We start from the raw sequence: 16,704 nt of genomic DNA, 5'->3' as shown, positions 1-16,704 counted from the left end.
CTCCTCTCATTTAACGCACTGGGAGACAGACTGGCAGCAGCAGTAAGCTGAAACCTGCTTCTATTCAGAATGGCTTCCATCACTGTAGAAGGAGGTATCTTTTTGAAGCGGAGGCATGTGTGTTTTCTAATTTAAAATGGGTTAAATTTCTGTCAAAATAGGATCAGGCATTCCATCTGCTCTGCAGTCAGAGTTGTCTCAAGTCTGATGGCGGGGCTGGTTTTGGCTCTGCGCTGCGGTGGAATGGGAAAAAATGACTCCTGCTGGTATTTCAGTCCTTCTGTGTTATTAGTGGTGAGAAGCTTGACCTTCATTAATGTCAGCCGACAGTTAATTTGACTAATGTGTTTGTTATTTTAAAGCGAGTGTTTGTGTCTGCGGCACAGGACGTGGTCGTGCAGCTCGGTGCGTGCTTGTCTGCTCGGTGAACATTAAACCCCAAAGACATTACTCACAGCACGAGCATGCAGGGAATGTATTAATAGCTATTGCTCTCCATCGCTCCGCTATCAGAAAATAGATCTGGGCTGCTGTCTGCGTGCTGTTGACAAGACGCTGCAGGCTGGGCAGTATTTACACACAGCAACCCCCGGGCAGTCGCTGCGGGCTTTGCAGCACTGCGGCACGGAGCTGCGCTCAGCCCGGAGGGATGAAGGCTGAGGAGGATCCTGAAGATGCAGCAAATGTGCCTGGGGATCCCAGCTAAGCGAAGGATGGAGCAAAATGAGCTTGGGCTGGGGGAGAGGATCTGCGTGTGAGAGCCCCTTCGAACCCGTTCTGCTTGGTGCTCGGTGAGCTGCAGCTGCTCGTGGCTTGATGCGAGGCACTTCTGGCAGCAAGAAGCTGTGCCTTCTAGAATGACTTGTTGGTTTTCTTGTGCAACTAAAGACACAGTAGGTATCCTAAATTTCCTATCAATGGCAGCACCTTACAGCTGCGGAAACATAAAAGCTTGAATTCTGTAACTTCTTATTAATTAATGAGTTATGTTCATCTTTAGGAACTCTTCCTGTGGGGGTTTCAGTGAATGTGAAACGCTCAGGTGATGATAGTCGAGTTAGTGCATCATAGGAGACTGACATAACTTAATTATAGATGTGATAACCAAAGAAACTTCTATTACTTCTATTAACACAATAATAACAAAATACTATTTTTATCTGAAGGCTGAAATGGGAAGGAGTGTATGGTAGTGGGTAGTCTGTATATTTGATTGAGTTTGTGCTGGTGGGTATAAGCTCCAGGTCTGAAACTCAACGTCTGAACATGGATGCAAATGTGCACTGTGATATCACTTGAAGGATGTGAAATGTGTTGTACTTCAAGGAATTTGGAGGGGACAGAGCTTGATGTGCAGCTTCTGGGGTATTTACAGCTAAAACATCACTTGCACAAAAAGGAGCTTGTAGCAGAGAGCCTCTGCCAGGCTTTGGAGGAATCCTGCTCTCCCCACTGGCAGTCCTGCAGCTCTTACTGTGACCAGTGCTGTGCCCTCTGGGGGGCTTGGTTACGCCAGGCCAGCTTGGCTCGTAAGTAATTAATGTTTTAATTGATTGACAATGCTGCTGCTCTTTGTTGAAACACCTGTGGGTGTGACTTTGAGAGCTGTCTGTTTCTATCACTGCATGTCACTTTCTGCAAGTCACTGCTGAGACTCCGTGATTCCCACAATCATATTATGGGAATGGGAAATAAAGGTAATTACAGTTGTAACGCCATCATATGACTCATTCTGCAGTGGTGGCAATAGGTGTTTGTTTCTGAACTTCCTTCGTTTCTTCCAGCCAGCAAAGCCTGCCTGGCTGTGAGGTGGCCCACAGTGAGCAGGGCTCTTCCAGCCTCCCGTGGGGGACCTGGAGCAGTGCTGGCCTTCACTTTGTCACAGAACTTTTTGAAGATCATAAGGCATCTCAGAAGGGCTGTGCTGGCAATGTGCAGAGCAGGTGTAGTGCTGTGGGTAGGATGTTGCCTGCAGTTCTAAATTGGAGGTAAACAAGGAATAAGTGGGGGGTGAGGACTGTCTGTGTTTGTGCAGTGCTCTATTTGTGACCGACCTGTGCTTTCTTTGCTCTCTGCACAGCTTTGGTATTTGCAGGCAATTTGAAGCTGTAAACCTCAAATTTTCTTCTTGCACATCTCATAGGTGCTCATTTCCTGCTCAGCTAAACTGCAGATCTGTGAACAATCCTGAGCAGCCAGAAAAAGCTCCATCCTTTTGCATATCATTGGCACATCTGTTTGGTGTTAAAACTGGAGAGCCCTTGGGACATCTCAGAGCTAGCTGAGGTCTATTTTTAAGAGTGACCAAATGCAGTGGGTTGAATCAGTGCATCGCCGTGGCTATATAATGTGCTTGTGCTGGGGGTTCCCTCCCTGGCAAGGCACTCGGAGAGAGGCTGGGATAGTGCTTGGAGGAGGAGCAGCCTGAGTGAGGTGGTGGGGTAACGCCGGGGTCCCTGCCTTCATTTCTGGTGTTCTTTCATCGTTCCTTTTGTCATGGAAGCAGCATGGCTGTCAGTAGATCTGTGGAGCTCAGCTGGTTTTGATAAATGTGAACTTAGTTTGGAAAGGGCTAAATTTAGTTCATATTTTTCAAGTTGCTGACTGCTGAATTCACAAAAGCTCAAGTCTGCTGTTGATTACATGTTTTGTAATTGTTGTGCTCAAACGTCCTTGCATTGTTCTCTGCTCTACCTTGACTATAAAAGGGCTGATAGAAGGGGGAAGAATTGTAGCACCTGTATTTCATCTTCCTGCTTCCTTATGAAATCATACTTTGTGAATACTGAGAAGCTTATGCTGAAGATGGGCACTTAAATTAGGAGTGGGTAGCTGCGGTGTCTTGGGCTCCACTGCTTGCCATTCCTGGCTTATCTGTTCCTGCTGTGTTTTAGCTTGTAAGCTTTGGGGCATGGGCAGGTATTTCCCAGAGAAATGGGACAGTTGGCTGCTTTATTTAGACTATCACAATTTAAACGTTTGACAGCGAAGATGAACAAGAAACCTGCCCAGGTTTTTCTGTAGCTGGAGGAACTGGCTGCTTTGGGAGAGAACTGATGTCCCTTCTCCAAAGGGTGTAAGGCCAACAGGCAGCTTTGGGGATGAATGGGGTCAGGGGAGGGGGAAAAAGGTTAAAATAGAATAATGGGGCATTAAGAGAAACATTCTTGAGACATGATCTTTGAGTTTTCTTCCAACCCAGGCCATTCTGTGACTGTGCTGTGAGTCCCATGGCTGAGTGGCCTCTGCTCCAGAGGAGATAGAGTTAGATCTGTGGGCAATGAAAATGTCTGGAAGTCTTGTTTTCCTTAAATTCAGAAGGAACTAGTGTGTGTAACTTCATTTTTAGATCTTCTAGATGGAACTCAGCAGCATAAGTGGTTTTATACCCAAAAGCTCTCTAAGGATCAGGGTGAGTTAACCGAGCTGTCCCTGAGCTGACAGCCTGGTTGAAATGCTATGGTATTGTACATATATAGCCAAACAATTTAACAGGTATGACTGTCATTTGTAAACAAAAATATCTTCCTTTTTTTATCCCTCCCCCCTAGTAATGAGCTGCAGGGTTTTGTTGGAGCAGCCTTATCATCAGTATTGTACCACAAGCTCACTTGCTTTTCTGATGCTCTCTTTTGTACAGCTGAATACAGACTGGAACAAGTATGATGACAGGTTAATGAAAGCAGCTGAGAGGGGCGATGTGGAGAAGGTTTCATCAATCCTTGCCAAAAAAGGAGTCAGTCCCACTAAGCTGGATGTGGAAGGGAGGTCTGCGTAAGTAACTTCCAGTGCTCTGATGATGGGGAAGCCAGGGGAGTTTGCTCCATTCCCAAATCTTATGCTACTTTGTAAACATATACTGCTCTTTTATAAATACGTGTCTATGCAGTGTGCTATGTTTGTTTCTTGCCTCATCTAAACTAGTCTTACAAAATACGAGATTATCTTCATGAGGAATTGAACAAAGAAGGTTGTGTAGCTTCTGCACTGCAGTGGAAGAAGTGGAGCGGGGAGAAAAGGAGGAAACCACCTTGAACAGAAATCTGAACTAAGAGTTGATCATGAGAATAATAAGTTTCTAGCAGCAAGGATGGACTTGTAGCATGCAATTTAGTCTGCATCAAGATGTGGTTATTTGCTTTGACTTTGTTGGTTAATATTACTAGTTTGCAAATAAAACAGTTGCACTTAAGCATGGCTGTTCTATTTAGATTCCATGTTGTGGCATCAAAGGGAAATCTGGACTGCTTGAACACCATCCTTATTCATGGAGTTGATATCACAGCCACTGATGCTGCAGGTATGCTTCCTCAAATGCTCAAGTGCAACTTGCTGAAGTTCTCAACTTGGTTTTTGCTTTGGAGTGGGATTTAATGAAGGGTGGTTGGCTGAACCAAGAGAAAATTGGTCATGTACTGCCATACAAGTCCATGAGTGCTCCTGACGTGCGGCAGAACTTGACTTTGGCTCACATAACAGATTTTTTTTAAAAACTCAAATATGGACTAATTTATCTCAAAACACTGTGAATTTAATTATGAATTGTTCCTTGCACTTTCTCTAAATAAATAAAATAATGTGAAAACCCCACTGTTTAGAAAGTGGTGAAGTATCTAAAAGAGATGACTTAGTTTTAGCACAGTCAGAATTGCCAAAAAAAACCCCAAACCATCAAATAAAATATGGATGTTGATCTGAACTGCTGCTTGACCTGAAACAAGCCCAGCAGTTTAATGGCATGCATACAACTTTGTATTTCCATATATCTAAGGCACAATGACCAGTAATGAAGCACGTGGAATTACATAGGCAGAAGACAGAGGTTTTAGTTCAGATGAAATAAATTGTCCTAATGACTTTAGTGAAAAGCAATTGAATTTCTTGTGAATTGATGTTATGTGATAAATAATAAACTTTCTGAGAAACAGCATAAGGATGTTGAATTTGTCTGGTGCTTCTAACTGCACATTCATGATAGATCCTGAACTAATATTGGTGTTTTCTAGGTAGAAACGCACTGCACCTAGCTGCGAAGTATGGACATGCTTTATGTCTGCAGAAGCTGTTGCAGGTACTGAAAAATAGAATTTGTCCTTCATTATGGCTTTTACCCTTTTGGTAGGGGAAGCTGCCCTTACATATACTGGTATGAATTTTAAGATGATCTACTTTTTCTAGTTTAAAAAACAAACCTGACAGTCACAGAGAAAATATCTTTTTGTATGAAATAACAGGGGTGGCTGGATGTATGGAAGTGAAGATAATCAGCATCCTTTTGCTTCTTCACAAAAGTTCAAAGTTTCTACCTTCTAAAGAAAGTGAACTTGAGCATCTTCTAAAGATTAGTACTCCTTTTCTGAATCAGTTTGCTTTTGGGAACAATGATGCTGAAAGGTCTGCACAAGAGAAACATTTGCTTTGAAAGATGGGCAGTTATGTCCAGCAGCCTTTCCTTAATGAAACAGTATTGCATGGGGATTGTTTTGGGGTGTGATGTTTTTCTTCATTTATTTTAATTTGAAATCTTAATGAGCTTTTAATACATCTTTGGTTTACTTGACACATGTCAAGTAATTGGCACCTCTTGTGTAGAGTGACAGAGCTACTAGTGATACTGGTAGCAAAGAAGCAATGATGAGTAGTAGAGGGGTTCTTAGCTGTAGTGAACAAACATCTGAAAGTTTGTGAAAGCCCTGTGATGGATTGTGTGATTGCTTTGTACAATCTCAGTTTACTTCTAGAACTTTTCAACTGTGTGTTCAAAGCACTGAAATGCACATACCTATAGCTGCTCTTTTTCTGTATGTCAGTGTGCCTGAAAACTGCAGAGGTACATCTCTTATTGATTCTTGTTGCTTTAGTTAAAAGCTCCAAACCTTTCAAGTGTTCTAAATGCAATCTGAATGGTAGCTAATAACCCAAGTTATTTGTTTTGACAGTACAATTGTCCAACAGAGAATGTGGATCTTCAAGGAAGAACAGCTCTTCATGATGCAGGTAAAAGGCTTTGCTTTTTCTCCTGACAGTAGTATGAAATCTAGATTTAATAATGTCATGATTCTCAGATATGCCTAATTCTTTTAAACTTACCTGCTTTATGTTGTAATGACACAAACTTGTTAATACTTGCAACTTGTTAAACTTAAAACTTGCAAACTTGTTAAAAGACTTAGCAGAAATTTTTAGATCTACAACCTCTTTTGTGAATTGACTAGTACTGTCTAAAGCAAGTACCATTAAGCAGTGTTACAGAGCAGTGATGCACCCTAAGAAGTATTTGGGGTTTCATGAATACTTCAGCAGTATAACCTGCTCTTCATTCTTCTCTTGCAAGCTATGTCAGACTGTTCCTCTAGCATACAACTCCTGTGTGACCATGGGGCTTCAGTGAATGCAAAGGATGGAGTAAGTTGTTGCTAATACCTCTCTCCCATACAAGCCCTGCTGTATTTTTGTGTGCTTTCTCTGCATCCTTTTCCTTTTTTCATTCCTTTTTTCCTTCTTCAGGATGGGAGGACACCACTGGTGCTGGCCACTCAGATGTGTCGCCCCACGGTTTGCCAGCTTCTTATAGACAGAGGAGCAGACGTCAATGCCAGGGACAAACAGAACAGGTAATGCATGCAGGGTGTTTTCAGAATGCCTGCTGTGACCATTCAAGGGTAGAATGTTCCCTGTTGGCTTTCAGGCTGCAGAATGAATGTTAAATTGAGCAGAAAAAAAAAACCAAACAACCAAAACAAAAAACCAACCCTCTCACCTGGGACTTAGTCCAGAAATTGTGCCAATTCAATAACGCAAACAAACTTTTCTTATTGCTTATTCTTGCCTTTAAAATACGTCTAGATAGACTTAAGTGGAAAGAATGGCATGTGATGCCCAGCAGAGAAATGGCAATTGGTTGCTTTAAGAGTTCGTCTGTCCATGCTGCAGCTTATACTCTTTGAGACTGATGTGTAAATATATCATGATGAAAGCAGTACATTTTCAAGAAGTACTTGAGTCCCACTGGGGCTTCTGAGGGACTGGAAGGCCCTGAGATGTTTTTTTCTGTATTTATGGAGGAGGGGTAGCAGGGAGCATGTAACTAGCTGCTGCTTTTGCTGGCTATTTCTTGGAGGACACCTTCCTGCTGGTAATGGACTTGGGTCTGGTGGGAAGCAAGGCACGGGTGCTTGCACTGCATGTTCTGAAGCTGGCAAATGTTTGTTTGGGAGGCATTGCCAGGATTCTCAAGCACTTGTTGGAACTCTGTCTAAACTTCCTCTTCTTTGTTGTGTCTACTGATGTTTGTATGTAAACAGAGTAAGCCAAAAATCGCAGGAGTTTTCAGAGTACTTGGGTGGTGCTCAAAGCAGTTGGTTTGTGCTGGGTTTTATGAGAATACTGCTATTAGTGTTTTGCTTTTTACAAATATTTGTAATCTACTAAATGACTTTTTAATGCTTAGTTTCCTCTCCTGGTAAGTGAAAGATTCCTTCACTCAACTTTCCGTGATTAGACATAAGTGTAAGGTTATTTCTTTGAGTGCTCCTCTGAAAGCATAAGATCCCAGAGTTTCTGAATGCAATCTTTCTCCCCATCCTCAGGACTGCCCTAATGTTAGGCTGTGAATATGGCTGCAAGGACGCGGTAGAAGTTTTGCTCAGAAATGGCGCGGATGTTAGTTTGGTTGATGGCCTTGGTCATGACTGTGCTTACTATGCCAGAATTGGTGACAATATTGACATTTTGGCTTTAATAAAAGCTGCCGTTGAGGATTCCAGCAAAGGTATGAACGTGGCTGCTGCTGCTTGCTGTTACTCTCTCATTTGGGTTGCATATCCTCTCAGTGCTATGTCTTTGAATGTACTCTTGGGAGGACAGCTGCAGTTCCTTAAACAAAAAGCTGGTAAACAGCCTGCATGGGAGGAGAGGGGTTTTGGTTTTTTGTTTTTGTCTGTAGTAAAGCCTTTAAAGCTAATGCAGGCTCGTGATGAGGTGCAGGGTGTTAGTATTACTGAGCTGGTCTTGCAGTACTGATCATAGCTGTTCTTGAGCATTATTTATAGAATATCTTGTACTTGTGAAATGCTTTATTTTTTTTAACTGAACTTGGGGAGTGGGGAACTATTTCTTGAAATGTCCTCCTAAGAAAGTGAAGTAGATGTGCGAAGTATGCTTTATGTGAATCTGAATGAGATGAATTTTTCTTTAAATTCTTACTTTGTGTTGCTTTTCTAGCAAGAGATACCTTGAAGAGAGGGCAACCTGAACAGAAGGTGAGGCTTACTGTGGTATCTCCTGAGGCTGCCTTATGAGGAGGTGTGGGAGAATACGTAGTGTTGGTGAAGTTTCCCTCTTCTGTAACACTTCTGTAACACTTATTCTCTTATCTTTCTGCCCTGTGAGGTGAAGCCCAGAATGATTTTTGGATATTTGGACCTTGCTTGGGGTCTGTGTTAATTTTCAGTAAATTTCTTGCTGTCTGGAGCTGGAAGTGAGCTATTGCTGAACAAGGAGCAGGTTTTTGTCTCACTGGGACAACATATTCAGAAGCCTGTTGTTCCCTGAAGTAGCTTGGGGACACCTAATATTTTTAAAAAGGGATGTGATCGGGGGAATGACATCAACTTGTTTTCAACTCCAATTACGTGGTGTGTGTATTTCTGTTTAAAAAGTACTCGGTGTATTTGCTCAGTAGTATTGCTTCCTCCCCACCCCCCTTGGATGTTGAAATGGAACCTGGATAAACGTTGTCAGAATGCACCAGGAATGTCAATTAATGCTTTAATGTTGCTGTAACAGATGAACAATATGTCACAAAAGTGGAATCGGCTGCATGCACAGGAAGAGGTGAATGTCAAGCTGTATCAGAAGGACCATAATGCTCAGGTAAATGAGGAGGTTTCTGAGTTATGTATTCCCATACGTATAATGAACCAGGCATTAAAGACAAGGTGTGATTTTAAGTACTAGCATTCCATTTAGGAAGGTCATACATATATTGCTGTTTACTTAAAACTTAATTGCATGAGTATGTAAAGTGACAATTATGCAGATCAGCTGTAAACTTTTGCAAGATTTTTTATATTAAATACTTTTAAGACATGAGATGAGACTTGCCCTTTCCCATCTCTTAACTTTTGATGCCTGCTACTTTCACCTGCAGTAAGATCATAGGGTCACAAAACAGGAAGATGCTTTAACATTCTCAGAAATGTATGGTTGTCTTTCTAAAACTAACTTGCATCATAATTGCTCTATTAACTGGTATTAATTTTCTCATCTTCCTGTTGTGTCATTACAGTTTATGAGAAGGTATATAACACTTGAAGCTATGGGGAGCAACCCACTGAGATGCTGACATTTTCATTTTGAAATCCTTTTTATTACAAAGGATAAGAATCTCTAAATGCAGCATTTCTGTTTTGAGCTCAAGTAGTTTCCACTATTACGAAGGTGATTACTTAGCAGTGGGTTAAACAGGCTTTGTTTGGATGTAAGCACTGGGCTGACTGAAGATCTGAAGACCTATCGTTTCCATGTATTGAAATTCTGTGCATTGCTAGGGTGATTCTTGTGGTTGCTGGAACAGAAGTCCATCCAAGTTGCTATGCTTCATGCCAGTGAGGCCTTTTCAATGCATACACTGGGTTTCAGGAACTGTTTTAATACTAATTACTGTTACATGTTAATAGGCAACCACTTGAGAGCTTTTGGCATTGAATGTAATCTTATTCTGCTTGTATTTTCAAAGCCTGTATGTACGTGAGAAGGAATTATCTAGAGACAAAAAGCTTGGAGACCTTGAAAGTTGTGCTTATGTAAACTTCAGAACGAGGCAGAGCTAAAGTGAGGCAACAAAATCATTGGGGCTTTTTAAGCAGGGCTTGATGTCATTCATGACTTAAAACTGTTGGTTCAAACTCATTAGTTTTCCCTGTGTGAGTGTGGTGTATTTATTCTGCTTGTTTTTTTTTTTTTAGGGATTGGAGTTAGAAAATCAAGACTTGAAGGATCGAATGAGAGAAGTGCAAGAGGAGCAAAGGATGTTGCTGGATAGAATCAGTGGGCTTCAGCTCCAGTTAACTGAGGTAAAACCACTAGTCTTCATGGAGTTACAGCAAATTACTTCTGTAGGTGCTGCTATTACTTTCTTGTGCTGCAAAGACCTTCAGTCTGTAGTCATTCAAAATGTGAGGAGATGCTACACCTTTGTCTATTGCTCCTCATAAAGTTGAGCAATAGCATTTATAGCTATATTTCATAATGTAATAGGAACCACGAGGCATTCCTGTCTATTGTAATTCAGAAAGTAAACTTAACTTGCCATTTAAATGTAGCTGTTGTGCGCTGGTACTTATCAGAGCCATTGCTTATTTTGCAGCAGTTACTTAAAGTGGAAACAGGAGAAAAAACAACAAACTCTTCAGTTAGAAAAAAGTGAAGGGGAAAAAAATTTTCAGTTTTGGTTCACTATCTGAAATTTAAGTTCCGTTTCTTACAAAAACAGACCCGAACTAGCCCTGCTCCTCCCCTTCAAAACAAACAATACCCAACTCTCCTCCTCCGCCCCTCCAAAAAATCCCAAAGAAACCAATTCTGCCTCCTCATATTCATGTTCTAAAATCAACTTTTTATTGAGAAGCTGTATTTTTCTGCTTCAGTGACATATAACAGGAAGGTATTCCATTCTCTTAGTACAAATGTCAAGAGACAGTGTTCTGTCAACATCTTTGTTTTTCTCTTGCTAGAGGTTAGAAGGCAAATGCGAGGTGGGCAGTGTGTTGGGAGCACGTAGGATGAGAAGCTGGGTGGACTCATCAATTAATGTACAGTGTATAAGCCCCTTAAACAGTATTGAAAAATGATTTTGTGGGGGGATTTTTTGTTATTTTTGCAGGAACAAATGTTTGCAGATGATCTTGAAAATGAGGTACGATATATCACTTTGAAGTGTAATAGACCTACGAAATAGGGGAAATGACTTGAATTTAAGAGATGGTATTTAAAGCTATGGAGGAAAGGAAAGCTGTGTATAAAGATTAAATGAAGTATCTACTGATATGTATTCAGTTCATAGAGCTGTATGGTATTTGTATTGCTACAAATAAATGTTGTAATTGCTATTTCACCTTAAAAGCAGTCTTAGTATTGTAAGCATCTGTTGAAGTAGTGATTTGTTTGCATTGCATTAATGAAACTATTGCACGTGATTTTAGTACCTATTTCCTTGACTACTACCAGACTGTTCTTGTAGAGACATAGTTTTGTAGAATTTTAGCTTAACAAATTTAGGTATTCTCTCAGTACTGATTTTTAGTTGAAGTTTTCTTTAAACCACTTTTAAAAGCTGCTTATCTCATGAATCTGGCCATCCTCGTGGCTTTGGCTATTTGGCACTTTCTATTCTCTTTCAGAAAGATGAGTTGAAGAAAATCCTGAGTACGAAGGAAAAACAGCAGGAAGAAAGCTTAAGGACTATTGAAGCTCTGAAAGCTAAACTCAAATATTATGAAGTATGTTAACTGATTTGAAATGCCATACAACAATGGGTATTTACTATGTCAATACTTAATCTTTTTAATTATTGAAAGTCTTGAGTTTAAGTGAGATAAAAATTTTCTGCCTTTTTATCTGTAGCTTAGATGCGATAACTCAGTGTAAACTTCCAGCTTTTTTTTTGTATTTTCTGTTATTTGCTTGTAGGTTGATTTAGTGGGATCTGGAAGTAACTTCAGTAACAGTAAGTGTTGTATTTAACTCCTAAAGCTTGCCAAGCAGTGTTGGAGAAGAGCTTTTTCTTCTTTGTCCTGGCTATAGACAAACATGTCTGTCCACACTTCCTGCCTCATAATACAGATTGCTGGGTGCTAGAACACATTGATAGAACTCACGTGTGACTGTTTTGTGAAATCTGAGATGTCTTCTAATGATGTGAAAAACAAACCAGTGAGATCTCTGCTACAGGAGAGTCCCTTTGTTCTTCATATCTTAAGCACTACAAATTCTTGCCTGTCTGTGCATTCCTCCTGCTGGACAAGGCAGTCAATCATGGGTGCGTCAGCACAGGGAAATTTGAAGACAACTTTAAGCACAGTACCTCAACTTACACTTCTGTTAAAAATGATTCAATTTCTAGAAGCTGGAGTCTTTCACATCCAGCTTGGTTACAGGCCTGTCCTGCATTTGTTTAGCTTAAAAGATCATGGAATCTGTTGTGAACCACAGCAAGAGCTGTTTGGCTGCCCAGAAGGTTTATCTGGAGTGCAAAGGAATACTTTTCCCTGCTGAATTCTTCTCACAGGTGATTCAAGGCAGCCTTCATGGCTCTCTTGCAGAACAGCACCCAGCCTGGTGTGGCAGGGGTGTCTTTCCCTTTATAGGTGTTTGTCCAGGCTTCCTGCCTTACTTAATTAAAGAGGGGGTGTTTTAATACCAGATACTAAACACCAACCTGCAACACAGCACAGTCCCATTAAAAAGAATAAAATTAGGAAGGAAAAATACAGTTGTTGGGATTTTGTAACTGTTTCTCAACTAAATGCTATTTGCTTTGAAAATCTAGGGAAAGAAGATTTACTTAAACAAGGTCAAGTATTTGCTGCGGAATCACAGGTAATAAATATTTTATTACTAGAATTCAGAGCTGGTTACTCCTGGGAAAGCAAAAAATTCTTAAATGTGGACCTATTACACTGCTCCTGTAATACTGGCCTTGCCATGTTTTTAACTGCTGGTGCCCTCTAGGGTTGTGTATGTGACATAGCTGTAAATGCTGCAAAGACACCACTACTGAATGGTCTGTAATGGGCATTCTTGGAAAGGAATCCAACAGGAGCTTGGGGCAGCACTCATAGTGCACAGTGCAATTGTTTTTCATCTCCCTAACTTTTCTCCTGCTTAAAATTCAGTTAAAATCTACACTATTTTCCTGCCAGCTAAATAATAATTTCCTGCTGATTTTGTTTGCTGACAGCTAGCTAGCTTCACAATTTGACCAAGTAAAAAAACAACAACAACAACAAAAAACCACAACAAAATTCAAACCTTATCCCAAGCCAGAATTAAGTGGCTTTAAGCTGATCAGGTCTGCAAGTGACCTGAAAGTAGTAAGTGCTTGGAACATGACCAAGTCAGTGCTATGGAACAGCTGTAATGGCTGTCAGCAAAGTGAAGGTTGGTACTAAAAAAAAAAAAATGCAAAACAGCAAAGCTTCTTACTATTCTATAATACTTTTTTTTAATGTTCTTTACTAGACAGTAAGTAAAGTGATGGTTTTCTCCAGGCATTGTGGAGAGAAGGTCCTGTTAATCATGGTGTACTCAGTCGGTTCCAATTCCTTTGACCATTATTTTTATATGCTTGTTGGCAGGGACACTTACAGGAAATTTAAATATTTTTGAGTAGATATGATTAAATGTGAATAATGATGGAAAATAAAACCCAGGAACAGTACATTCATTTTAACATCAGTGGGGTCTGATTCGTAAACAATAACTAGAAGGATAATCAGAGCTTTTATTGCTGACATAATGGCAAATTATGTAGTTATATGACAGTGCATGTGGATAAAACTTGCAAGCAAACTCACACTTTAATGCCAATTTATCTTCAGTCTAGGTCTATGCTGAGACCCCTGGAGCTGTCCCTGCCTCACCAATCACCCAATTCAGAGAGAGAAACTTTAAAGAAAGAACTTGACAACATGAGGACTTGCTATGGTGCAGCAAAAGAAGAAATAAGCAAATTGCAGAGAGAACTGTCTCACAAGGTATCTGAATGCAAAGCTTTGGCATCAGAGTGTGAAAGAACCAAGGAAGAATCTGATGGACAGATAAAACAATTGGAAGATGCTTTAAAAGATGTGCAGAAGAGGATGTTTGACTCAGAAGGCAAAGTTAAGCAAATGCAGACCCACTTTCTTGCTCTGAAGGATCACCTGACTAATGAAGCTGCTTCAGGAAACAGTAAGCTAACAGAGGAGCTGAAGGATCAGTTGAAAGAGATGAAAACAAAGTATGAAGGAGCCTCTGCTGAAGTGGGTAAGCTGAGGAACCAGATTAAGCAGAATGAATTGCTAGTGGCAGAATTTAAGAGAGATGAAGGAAGGCTAGTGGAAGAAAATAAAAGGTTGCAGAAGGAACTTGTTAAGTTGGAGATGGAGCGAGATAAAAGGGAAAGAAGTGTCATGGAGTTAGAAGGGCAGCTCAAAGAAACAGCAGCAAAGCTAGCACACTCTGTAGCTTCAGAGAAATTTGAAAACATGAAGAGTTCACTGTCAAATGAAGTGAATGAAAAAGCAAGGAAGCTAGCAGAGATTGAGGGAGAGCGTGAAAAACTGCAGGCAGAGATCTGGGCTTTAAAAAGGGAATCTGATAGTCAGAAGGCTAAACTTGCTCAGCACGTAAAGCCAGAAGATCATGAGCAAATGAGGAGTGGCTTTGAGCAAAAAAATGAGGAACTGGAGAAAAGAATTTCTGAATTGTCGCAAAAGAATCAGACTCTGCAGAAGGAACTTGAAAGATTTCAGACTGATAACAAGATGCTTAAGCAACAAATCCAAGTATTAAAAACTGAAATTAAAAGCCAGAACGTGCCTTTAAAAATTCATGAAGAACTGAAAAAAACAAGTGATGTGACTGTTGGTGATCTGACCAAAAAGCTGTTTGAAATAACAAAGAAATATAATGAAAGCAAAGCAGAAGCTGAGCATTTGCTGGCAGAGAAGAACAGCTTAAGTGAGAACATGAGCCGCTTGCAGGCTGTGTACCTGTCTCCAGAGCAACACAGAGAAGAAATGGAAGCTTTAAAATCTAATGGCATTGAGCTTGAAAAGCAGCTTGCCGAGCTTCAGAAAAAATATGCTGATGAACAAGAGAAAATGTGCAGACTCGTCTCTGAAAACACGGCCATAAGAGAGTCTGTGAAGGATCAGTACGTTTTGGCTGCGACGCATGAAGAGATTAGAACTGCTCTGAATAATGCACTGGAAAGGAGTAACAAGGAGTTGTCAGATCTGAAGGAAAAGAACGAGGAGAGAAAGCAGGAGTTTATGAGAGTAGATAAGGAAAACGGGGCTTTGAAAGATAAGGTGAAACTCTTACAGAAGCAATTACAAACCGAATGTGTAAGTTTAAAAGAGCATGATGCTAAAGTGACTGCTTTGAATAACAGCGTGCGAGAGCTTCGGGAAAACAATGCTGCAATTACTGCTGAATATAAGAGGAGTCAAGAGGAGATCTTGCAGTTACACGGAGAAATTGAAGCCCAAAAGAAGGAACTTGACACAATTCAAGAATGCATTAAGTCAAAATATGCCCCAGTTGCCTCCTTTGAAGACAGAGAACAAAGCTTTGAAGCCACGGTGAAAGAATTAAAAGCACAGTTGCAGGAACAGATGCGGAAGTGTGAAGTAAGTGAGGAGGAAAATAGGAAGTGCAAGGAGGAGAATGGAAAGCTCAAAAAAGGCATTATGTCCATCCAGAATGACTTGCAGCAAAACTATGTCCTTGCTGAGAAATGCCATGAAATGGAGAAGATGTTTGCAAGCAGAATGGAGGAGCTGAACAAGCAATTGAGAGAGATGCTGCAGAAATACACAGGCAAAAAAGATGAGAAAGGTGAGCTGAAAGAGAGTGCCAAGCAGGGTGTAGCTGCGCAGGCTCCTGTGGGCAGTCAGCATCTGTCTGGGGAGCAGATTGATGTGCTGAAGAACGCTCTTGGGCACACTATAGAGGATCTAAAGGAAGCTCTCAGAAGTAAGAAGGAAAGTTACGATAAAGAGAAACTGAAAGTAGGAGAACTGCAGCAGGAATTGTTGGATCTGAAGAAGTCTTCAGTACCTTTGGTAGAATATACGAAAATGAAAGAAATGCTAGAACAAGAAATCCTGGCAGCTAAAAGCAGTTTAAAAGAGAAGGAAGGAGAAAGCCAAGTTAAAAGTGAGGAAATCTTGAAGTTGCAAGCCGAGATTCAGTGTAGTCGACAAGCTCTAACAGAGCTGGAGAGCAAAGAAGTGATTGACTTATCAGAATACAACTCCATGAAAAGTGCTCTGGAGGCCCAGATTAATACCATAGCTGAAAATTTGTCCAGTGTAAATAAAAAGTATGAGGAAGCATGCGAGGAGGCTTTGCAAGCCAAGAGGAGCGAGCGCTCTTTAAAAGATGAAAAGGAGTTGCTCCAGTTACGGAGCTGCAGCATTGAGCAGGAAATTAAGGACCAGAAAGAAAGGTGTGATAAATCACTGACGACAATTATTGACTTGCAGAAGAGAATACAGGAGTCTGCAAAGCAGGTGGAAGCCAAGGATAACAAGGTAGGCTGTCGGTACTTAATGGGCCAAGCCTTCTCAGCGCAGTAGCAGTGGGCTCTTAGCTGTTCAAGCGTGGCTTCGTGTGCTGGGTGTTAGGTACCCAGGACTGACCCAAGCCCGTGAGCAGAAGCCCGAGGTTTCTGTGACAGTATACTAAACTTTTCTAATTCCTTTTTAGTTTTGGGTACTGTTGAGGTGAGAACCACTATGACTTCCATCCTGCATTCCATGCTCTTGGTGTATGATCTCCATCCTTCCATTGTTTATTGGTCACCTGAGTGTTGATAGCCGTCTTTTAAATACAGAAAGTATTCTTGCCTTGGTTTCATGTATTGTAGTTAAGAATAAAAATGCTAGAGTACCACTTTTTCAGGAAGAGAGGCCTCCTTAAATGAGTTTGTTC

General features: G+C 40.9%; 1 protein-coding gene across 3 annotated transcripts in view; it reads left to right on the top strand.

Annotated features, from left to right (window-relative positions):
* Positions 1 to 521: 521 nt before the first annotated feature.
* Positions 522 to 16,704, top strand: part of UACA (uveal autoantigen with coiled-coil domains and ankyrin repeats) — a 61,516-nt gene continuing 45,333 nt past the window's right edge. Inside the window, exons 1-16 of one of the 3 annotated variants that reach the window (XM_031555374.1) lie at positions 522 to 893; positions 3,641 to 3,774; positions 4,212 to 4,300; positions 5,007 to 5,071; positions 5,940 to 5,997; positions 6,335 to 6,405; positions 6,508 to 6,614; positions 7,590 to 7,771; positions 8,224 to 8,261; positions 8,788 to 8,874; positions 9,969 to 10,076; positions 10,886 to 10,918; positions 11,403 to 11,501; positions 11,692 to 11,728; positions 12,551 to 12,600; positions 13,602 to 16,304. In XM_031555374.1, coding sequence (XP_031411234.1) covers positions 858 to 893; positions 3,641 to 3,774; positions 4,212 to 4,300; positions 5,007 to 5,071; positions 5,940 to 5,997; positions 6,335 to 6,405; positions 6,508 to 6,614; positions 7,590 to 7,771; positions 8,224 to 8,261; positions 8,788 to 8,874; positions 9,969 to 10,076; positions 10,886 to 10,918; positions 11,403 to 11,501; positions 11,692 to 11,728; positions 12,551 to 12,600; positions 13,602 to 16,304 — 3,897 coding nt within the window. In that variant the 5' untranslated portion in view covers positions 522 to 857. The remainder of the gene's footprint in view (positions 894 to 3,640; positions 3,775 to 4,211; positions 4,301 to 5,006; positions 5,072 to 5,939; positions 5,998 to 6,334; positions 6,406 to 6,507; positions 6,615 to 7,589; positions 7,772 to 8,223; positions 8,262 to 8,787; positions 8,875 to 9,968; positions 10,077 to 10,885; positions 10,919 to 11,402; positions 11,502 to 11,691; positions 11,729 to 12,550; positions 12,601 to 13,601; positions 16,305 to 16,704) is intronic. The other 2 variants (XM_031555373.1, XM_031555372.1) reach the window with 2 other exon arrangements.

This window comes from Meleagris gallopavo, chromosome 12, assembly GCF_000146605.3.
Source record: "Meleagris gallopavo isolate NT-WF06-2002-E0010 breed Aviagen turkey brand Nicholas breeding stock chromosome 12, Turkey_5.1, whole genome shotgun sequence".
Taxonomy (NCBI): Eukaryota; Metazoa; Chordata; class Aves; order Galliformes; family Phasianidae; genus Meleagris; species Meleagris gallopavo.
Note: the sequence above shows the minus strand (reverse complement) of the source record. Positions and strands in the feature narration are given on the sequence as shown.